This window comes from Macaca nemestrina, chromosome 2 (genome assembly GCF_043159975.1).
Source record: "Macaca nemestrina isolate mMacNem1 chromosome 2, mMacNem.hap1, whole genome shotgun sequence".
NCBI lineage: Eukaryota > Metazoa > Chordata > Mammalia > Primates > Cercopithecidae > Macaca > Macaca nemestrina.
The window spans coordinates 51,303,939-51,313,552 of record NC_092126.1 but is presented as its reverse complement, the minus strand read 5'-3'; the positions used below and the strand labels follow the sequence as shown (position 1 = coordinate 51,313,552).

At 38.1% G+C, this 9,614-nt stretch overlaps 1 protein-coding gene across 8 annotated transcripts in view; it reads right to left on the bottom strand.

Annotated features, from left to right (window-relative positions):
* Positions 1 to 3,071: 3,071 nt before the first annotated feature.
* LOC105470040 (angiotensin II receptor type 1) overlaps positions 3,072 to 9,614 on the bottom strand; it is a 44,850-nt gene continuing 38,307 nt past the window's right edge. For 6 of the 8 annotated variants that reach the window (XM_011721746.3, XM_011721748.3, XM_011721745.3 and 3 more), the window contains 2 exons: positions 7,203 to 7,300; positions 3,072 to 5,083 (listed from right to left, as the gene is read on the bottom strand). In XM_011721746.3, coding sequence (XP_011720048.1) covers positions 3,957 to 5,036 — 1,080 coding nt within the window. In that variant the 5' untranslated portion in view covers positions 5,037 to 5,083; positions 7,203 to 7,300 and the 3' untranslated portion in view covers positions 3,072 to 3,956. The remainder of the gene's footprint in view (positions 5,084 to 7,202; positions 7,301 to 9,614) is intronic. The other 2 variants (XM_011721750.2, XM_011721751.2) reach the window with 1 other exon arrangement.

Sequence of the window (9,614 nt, the reverse complement as noted above, 5' to 3'; positions counted from 1 at the left end):
GAATTATTAACTAAATAAAAGTCTTCAGGCTGGGTGCGGTGGCTCACACCTGTAATCCTAGCACTTTGGGAGGCTGAGGCAGATGGATCACCTGAGGTCAGGAATTCGAGACCAGCCTGGCCAACATGATGAAACCCTGACTCTACTAAAAATACAAAAAGTTAGCTGGGCATGGTGACGGGCACCTGTAAACCCAGCTACTCGGGAGGCTGAAGCAGGAGAATCACTTGAACCCAGGAGGTGGAGGTTGCAGTGAGCCTAGATCATGCCATTGCACTCCAGTCTGGGCCACAAGAGTGAAACTCCCTCTCAAAAGTAAAACAAAACAAAACAAAACAAAATAAAATAAAATAAAATAAATAAAGTAAAATAAAATAAAATAGAATAGCCCTCATTCACCAAGCCAACTCACTGTACTTGAAAAATGATGTCACTGAAGTCCAAAAAGATGAATTTCCACAGTGAGAAAGAGCCAGCATTAAAAATCTGACTAGGCTTTTTTTCCCCCAAAAGCTTAGAATGAGGTAAACTTTAATATTACGTATATTGAAATTTACACCTCAGAAATGGGTGTAAATGGGTGTATATTGAAATAAATATTTCAATATAAATGTAGCTTTTGCATTCTGTTGGGCACCTAGATCTCTATGGTAAATATTCTTTTCTGTATGTATTTTTTAAATGCACCAAAAATAAGGAGTCTACCTAACTCGTAAATATGTTCATGAAGAATACATAATGGCATCCTATCCTAACATTTTGGTAAGTAGGGTCTCAACTCCAATATTAGGTTGATTTCACTGAAAACGGAAGAATAATCATCAAGGTTAGTAACATCGATTTCACAAGTAAGATGGGATAAAATCCCAATATAATTTGATGAAATTAAAATGAAAATGAGGCATGGAACATGTTATTAACACCATTAATAAATACATGATATAGGGGATATCTAAATACAATTATCTATCAGAAATTTTGTCAACTATAAACTATGAAATAGTTCAGCAAGTTTAAGATGATTACAATCACTTGGATTAAAATGACTATTGAGCAGGGCACGGTGGCTTACACCTGTAATCCCAGCATTTTGGGAGGCCGAGGCGGGCAGATCACCTGAAGTCAGGAGTTTGAGACCAGCCTGACCAACCTAGTGAAACCCCATCTCTACTAAAAATACAAAAATTTGCTAGGCGTGGTGGTACGTATCTGTAATCCCAGTTGCTTGGGAGGCTGAGGCAGGAGAATTGCTTGAACCTGGGAGCTGGAGGTTGCAGTGGGCTGAGATCATGCTACTGCACTCCAGCCTGGGCAACAGAGCGAGACTCTCTCAAAAGACAAAACAAAACAAAACAAAAAACAAACAACAAAAACAAACACACAAAAAAATCCTCAACTATTGAAAAAGAAAGAAAGAAAAAAAAGAACAGTTATAAAGCTGACCTGGAGGGATTTCCTATAGGATGTTTATGCTATAATTTAGGATAAGGTAAAATTTATTTTTTTGAGGTGATCGTTTGTGAAAATAGTAAAGGACCTTTGGGATGAGTGGCTGGCATTACATTAATGAACTTAGAAATAATATAAATTATATAAGGCATATGGAACCATATTTATTCACAAAAACTTTATATTTAGGAATGTGAGAGTAATATAGTCTGCTTTGTGAAAATTCTGCCCAGTGGTCAAGGCCTCTCTCTGAGGCGACACCCCCTTGCCCACAGCGACCATCAATTATTTTATGCATAATTCCAACCATTTGGCCACAGTTTATTGAGCCATTCAGTCTGCCCTGTATGAACTTCAGGAGCATTGACATCCTTTAAATAGAAGAATGAAGCAACTGTCCAATGGGAGCAGAAATGTTAAAGTACACTTTTCAGGCACAATTGCATCCTGGCCCTTGCATATGGCAACTGGATCCTTATAGTAAATCTCTCTTTTCTGTTAAATTTAAGCTGGGTGTGGTGGCTCATGCCTGTAATTCCAGCACTTTAGGAGGCCAAGGTGGGAGGAACACTTGAGGCCAGGAGTTTTGAGACCAGCTTGGGGAGTATAGTGAGACTTCCATCTCTATAAAAAAAATCAAAAATATTAGCCAAAAGTGGTGGAGCAGGCCTGTAGTCCCAGCTATTCAGGAGGCTGAGGTGGGAGGATTGCCTGAATCTAGCAGTGGGAGGTCGCAGTGAGCCAAGATCACACCACTGCACTCCAGCCTGGGGGACAGAGTGAGACCCTGTCTCAAAAAAAAAAAAAAAAAAAAAAAAAAAGAATTTAGAAAATACCCCATGCTGACAACAGGTAGTTAGAATATTAAAAAATGTTCATATGTGTATTTTAGTTGCACCACTTCTAGGAGTATGGGAAATTTCTCAGATTCACATACTTGAATGCTCATCTCAGTGTAATTTATAACACTGAAAAATCAGAAAAAAGCTCAATTTTCCAATTTGGTGACTAGTTAACTGTATCAGGGTATGTCCATATTTTGTAGTATTATACAAATATTAAAATGTTTTAGAAAAATATTTAAGTGGGTAAGAAACTACTATGCCATGACATTAAGGGAAAAATCTGTATACAAAGTACTATACACATCATGACTTCAATATCAGGATTGACACATGTATGTGTGTATAATGAATGAAAAAAGTAGAAAAAAAAGTTCCCAAATGTTAAAATAATGATTTTTGACTGGGGAAGCTAAACATGACTTTTATTTTTATGTTATTCTATATCTTCTAAATTTCCTGGAATGATAATGTATACAACTAGAAAAATTCTGTTATTAAATTACTAGTAAAATAATGTATTGTTCTAGCATTATAGCAAGAGTTAATTTTTTTCTTTGTTATGTGAAAAGCTGAAAAATTTAAAACAATGTGTTTATTCCATGTCATGCAGTAGAACAAAATGTTTTTATCTTTTCAATGGCAGGATAAAAAATCTATAACCAATAGTATTAAACTATCAGTTGTATCAAAATTTAAACAAAAATATATTCATATCATTCAAGGTAGTCTTATGTTAAAATAAATTAGTATCTATTTTAAGTAATGAAGATAAATACATTGCAATAAAATTATTTTATTTTAAAGTATATATAACTTTGCCAAATTTTAATCAATTAACAGCAGTTCAGATATAGATATACATATACATATATGTGTAGAATATATACTTTTTTAAAACAAGAAGGCATACTTCATGATATATAATCTTTTTACCACAAACTATATACACTTCTCAGATATTAAATCAAACTAATATACTAGGAAGACACTACTACTTGGGACCCGCGCAGCACCTTTACAAGTAGTTTAACTTTTATATGTGACTTTAGTAACACCATTATACAAATAAGCCATCTTACGGGCATTGTTTTGGCAGTGTAAACCTATGAGACACAGGTTGCATTTCACAAAAAGATCTGAAACTTGACAACTACTGCTTAGCAAATCTTTGTACAAAATGTGCAGTAATAGGTGCAAGTGTGGCACAGTTGCTAATAGCTAAAAACAGGCACAAAAGCTTTACTGCCCTTTGGAAATTGGACAGAACAATCTTGAACTCTCATTTCCTGTTGCTCCTCTAACAATTTAATATGTTCTAAATACCTTTATGTGGAAAAAAAAATAACAGGACAAAAACAGACTAGGGAGATTGCATTTCTGTCAGTAAAATTTCTCAAATCAACACATTCAATGAGTTTCTGACATTGTTCTTCGAGCAGCCATCATCTGTCTAATGCAAAATGTGGCTTTGCTGTGTCTTGTTGCAAAGGGAAAGAAAAGCTTTTGTTCAGAGCTTTAGAAAAGTCAGTTCAGTCCACATAATCCATTTTCTCCTTCAATTCTGAAAAGCAGCTAATGCTCATTTGGTAGTGAAGTGCTGCCGAGGAATGTTCTCTTGCTCCTTCTTTCACAAAATTACTTTATGGACAGGTTTCAAACATGTCACTCAACCTCAAAACATGGTGCAGGCTTCTTGGTGGATGAGCTTGCATTATCTGAGGGGCGGTAGGAAAGCGTGCTCATTTTTGTTGAAAGGTTTGAGTGGGATTTGGCTTTTGGGGGAATGTATTTTAGAAGCTGGAGAAAATATTTTTTAAATTTTTTCCCCAGAAAGCCATAAAAAAGAGGATTCAGGCAATTGTTAAAATAAGCTATACAAATGGTGATGGGCATGGCTGTGTCCACAATATCTGAAATTCTACAGTCACGTATGATGCCTAGTTGAATCAATACATCCAGAAAAGTGAATATTTGGTGGGGAATCCAGGAAAAGAAAAAGAAAAGCACAATTGCCATAATTATCTTAAAAATATCATCATTTCTTGGTTTGTTCTTCTGAATTTCATAAGCCTTCTTTAGGGCCTTCCAAATAAGAGTATAACTTGTAAGAATGATCAGAAAAGGAAACAGGAAACCCAGTATATTTTTGGTCAGGCCCAGTCCTATTGGAAGGGTTGAATTTTGGGACTCATAATGGAAAGCACAAACTGTAATATTGGTGTTCTCAATGAAAAATACATTTCGATGGATTATAGCTGGCAAACTGGCCAAGCCTGCCAGCAGCCAAATGACGATGCAGGTGACTTTGGCTACAAGCATTGTGCGTCGAAGGCGGGACTTCATTGGGTGAACAATAGCCAGGTATCGATCAATGCTGAGACACGTGAGTAGGAACACACTAGCATACAGGTTGAAACTGACGCTGGCTGAAGCAATCTTACATAGGTAATTGCCAAAGGGCCAGCGGTATTCCATAGCTGTGTAGACAGCCCATAGTGGCAAAGTCAGTAAAAAGCATAAGTCAGCCAGTGCTAAATTCAAAAGAAAAACACTGGCCACAGTCTTCAGCTTCATGTAAAAGTAAATGACTATCACCACCAAGCTGTTTCCAAATATTCCCACCACAAAGATGATACTGTATAAAGTAGGAATCATGACAAATATGTAATTATGCCTTCCAGCTTTGGGACAATCGTCTTGGATTCTTTTAATACCATCTTCGGTAGAAGAGTTGAGAATCATTTTGATCTCCTGGGTCGAATTTGTCACAAACACTATATCAAATGCACCTGGGGAAAATAAAAATAAAATGGTAAAAATAATTCTTGTTGTAAACAAACAAATGAACATTCATGTCTCAGTCACACACGCAGTAACTCAACTTTTGTCTTAGGAAAAAATACTAGATCATATTTCCTAAGGAAACTCTGTGAACTGATAAAGCTTAAGAATGCACATTTAAATTTTAGAACATAATTGCTTTTGTAGAAAATGGTAAATATCATCCAGAGAAGTGAAATTGGAGTTCTATGTGAATAAACCTATCCTTTTCCTTTTTTCTATAAGTAAATCTTAGTTTCCAAATTGATTAAAAACATAACCTACATCTTAGAAAATACTACTGAATTAAATTAGTTTTTCAGAAAGACTTGAAAGTTTTTCCTGAGGTAAGCAGGACCAATTCTTTTATCATTAACTCAGAAGTGTGACACATTCATATCGTATTCTTTAAATCATTTCTTTCCTCTCACAATCTTTACTTAGGTATAAAGATTATAAGTATTCTCCCTTAAGTGGTCAGAATAGTTGCCTTTAGGTGACTGACAAATTGGTCACTGTGGCGATTGATTTAAGAGGGGTAGGAGGTGGGGCTCAACTTTGAGGAACAGGATTTTTTCCATTGTTTTCCAGGCCTCTGCAGTCAGTAACTATGTATTCTTTAACTTCCAACTCAGTCTAGCAAAAGTGCATGAATCTTCTAACCTTCATATCTGCCAGCCATTTCTGAAGTTAACCCTGTGGTTAACGATTTGTGTAACAAAGATGTCAAATGAATAGGTTTGGCCAGGATTATCAAGGAAGCATGTCTTTACTGAGGGCTTGAGAAAGCAGCAGGTTTTCTGGAATTCTGGGAAGAATCAGATGCTCAGGAATGAACTGCACGAAGCCATGCAAATATTTGCTCTGATTTTCTACATAATCAACAGTCAAGCTATTCATTTATGTGATTTAGAAAATCAACACATTCTGCCCTGGATAAGAGTCCATCAGGAAGTCCCAGGAAGGAGGCTGAAAATTCAGCGAGAGTGACGTCACCAAATGTAGTACAGTCACACTCTGAGGTGAAGGTGAGCATTGGGCACAGGCCAGGACAGCTAGGTGAGCAGTGGTGCTGGGCACACAGATCCTATTGCTCTACCAGGAGCAGGTCCCCAGATGAACATGGCTGAGCATTCTCTTGTAACAGCATGCCCTGGGGAAAAAGAGCAGCAGAAATAGGACACCACTGCCATGCCAAGCATGGTTTGCTTGGCATTCAGGAGAGCTGAACACATGTTCTTAAAGTAGTGTTCACTTTGGTGCAAAGGGATGCTGTGCAAGGGATACAACTCCAGTAGTCAGCTTTTAAGAGAGAACACATGTGAGGGAGTTCTTAAGTGGCCTCTTCGCCTTCGCTGAGTTAGTGAAGTTGTTCTCCCTATGTAAGTTTTTGGTTGCATGTCCTCGTTATTGTTCCTTTTTGGTATCCAGCTTATATAATGTACATCTTTTTCTTCTTTGACTCATGGGGACATTGGTACCCACAAACAGGTGCTATCTACCCTAAATGTCACATCTTTGGTAAAGCCTTCCCAACTTTTCTGAGCCCTTTGACACTTTGGATGTAGGCTTGACACTTTTTTTTTTTTTTTGAGACAGAGTCTCACTCTATTGCCCAGGCTGGAGTGCAGAGGTGTGATCCTGGCTCACTGTGACCTCTGCCTCCCAGGTTCAAGTGATTCTTGTGCCTCAGCTTCCCTAGTAGCTGGGACTACCAGTGCATCCCACTATGCCCAGTTAATTTTTGTATTTTTAGTAGAGACGGGGTTTTGCCATGTTGGCCAGACTGCTCTTGAACTCCTGACCTCAGGTGATCCACCCGCCTCGGCCTCCCAAAATGCTAGAATTACAGGCATGATCCACCGCACCCGTCCTTGACACTTTATTGTAAATCATCTGTTGACATATCTGTCTTCTCCACTGGTCTGTCAGTTGCTTGTGGGGAGAGCCTGTTTAAAATTTACTAGTGTTTACTTGTTTCCTTGTTTACTGGTGTAGGCCCTGACACATTCCAGGAGGCAGATGATAAATATCTCATGAATGAGTGACGGAATGGACAAATGAATGGGTGAGCAGCATAGAACTTACAGCTAGGAATGCAGCGTATCGAGACTAATTTCTGTGAAATCACGTGTTGCTCCTTGAAGAGTTTCACAGAGAATACTCAGTGTCAACCTGGGCCTCACCTTGGAAAAAAACCAGAAACAAAAACAAAACAAAATAAACAGGTAGAAAATTCCTTGGTGCTTTTAGAAACTTGTGGTTTAGAAAACAGAAGATGAAGGAAGAAATAATGTAACAGAAACTAGGGCTAGGCTTTTAGGGAGGTATGACTAGTTCTTCCTCACCCAGAGGATTTCCCTATAGCTTGTAGATTTTCTAGTTCATCTTATTATTGTTTCGGAACTTATGCCAACTTAGAAGTATACATTCATTTATATAAACACATATTCTTTATTAAAAATTAATTAGTCATTAAAGGGTTATGGCTAGCAGTCATTTGTGCCTTAATGTGGATTAATTTACCTATTTGCTATCCTTTTAAACATCTAGTAGAGATCAGCTGGATTTTGCTTAGAAAAAGAATTAGTAATGTAAAGGTTAAGGAACCTCGAAGGTTGAAAAGGGCCTGGGTGAACTCCATAACTGAAAATGAGGGCAGAGGTAAATATTTGGTTCAGCTTGGGAATAAGGGCAGTAAAAAATAGAAGGGAGTACATTTTATGCTGTAGAAGCCCTTGGGTGCCCTGTGCTGTGAGAACAGGGAGGAAATTTTCTTCTCTTTCTTCTCTCTACTCTTGACTCTACTTTGACAGCACACAACTCATGTGGGTTCCATTAATCCTACGTTTGGAGTGAGTAGAATTTTATTAACTAGTCTCAAACTATAACTAGCATTCATAATACAATTTCTGTGGGAAAAAGTCTGCCTTTGTGATGATCAATTTATAAGCATAGTTCTGTACTCCAACTCCTTCACAAGCTATCAACCTTTTTTTTTCAGTTACCATTGATTCATATTGACTGGTATTTAATATATAAAAGGTTGCTTTGAACAGCTAGGGGATCATCCCTGGAAACTTTGGTGAGTTATTATTACCTCAATGAGAATTCACTTGAAAGAATCTGGACATAGCATGGAATATACCAATTAGAAGAACATTTTACATAAATGTTTGTATAATTACCAGGACTCCCTACCCAATAAGGAAACACATTTTTTTCATACTCGAGGGTAGAGGAAAAAGGGAGAAGAATTTCAGGCGATAGAAACAGTGGAAGGAAGCACAAGGAAGGAGCAAGGCAAACAGCACATTCAGTGGGTATTCATCAACTCATCATATATTCACTGAACACCTACTATGTGTGGGTGTCCAGGATGCAAGGGGAATAAAGTCACAGTTCTCCTCTAGGAGTCTAGCCGGGGGGACAGGAGCCTTAAAGGCAGTATTATCTTTAGTTTGTTGAATGTTATATCAGAGGCATGTGGAATACTCTGTGTTTATCACTGACCCAGATTGGTGGGGAGAGTGGGGTTTGGGGGAAGGATGGTGAGAGGGCAGTGGGAGTGGGGAGAGGGATCAGGAGATGGCACCCGGAAACCAGCCAAGGTGCAGTAGAGATGGTGTCATTGCTGGAACTTTCCCCTCCTTACTAATGCCTGCAGCATCATCTATGGGAAACAGCTCTCATAAATTAATAGATATTGCACAACCCTATTGGGGGTGTGGGATCTGGATGTGCACTGTGTATTTCTAGATGGGAGGGTGACACAGGTCATTTCCCAGTCTGCACTTCTGCTACTGATAAGCTTCCCTCAAGAAATTTGTTTCTAAGGAAAGAAATAAAGATGGGACTTTTGTGATTGGCAGTTACTTTAGATTGATGATAAATGACTGGGAAACAGTGGGGCTCTTTTTTCTTTGAAGCTGAACAGATGCTGGTTTGGTGGGAAGTCGAAGGAGAGAGAGATGTGATTGACTAGAAAAACCAAATTGGTGAGATCTAGAAAGCAGCTATGTTTCAGTCACATCCTGCTTCTTTTCCCAGAAGAGTTCTAGGCCGGTAGAACACTGATTAAAAACAAAGGAGGATCCACCTCTTCCTATTTTTCCTATGCTTGGTCTTCCTATGCCTTTTATCCAAGCTCTGTGGCTTGCATGAATTCCATAGCACCATTTCCCCTTAGGGAAAGGAAGATGAATTTGGGGTTGGAAGACTTGAAATGGAATCTTCCTTTGCCACGTACACATCTGTGTGTCTCTGGGTAAGTCATCCAATTTCTCTGAAAATGACCCTCAGTTTTTTTTTTTTTCATCTGTAGGAAACAAGAACAGTGATATTTATTGCACATGATCTTTGTAGGAATAAAGTGAGATAATGTGAAAGCACTTGGTATATCTTTCAAATAGTGCTTAATGAATATGTTTTACTGGAATCTTTACTATTATTTTTTGAATGCAAGGCAAACATTGACTCAGAACAGCCATGGGTTAAGAA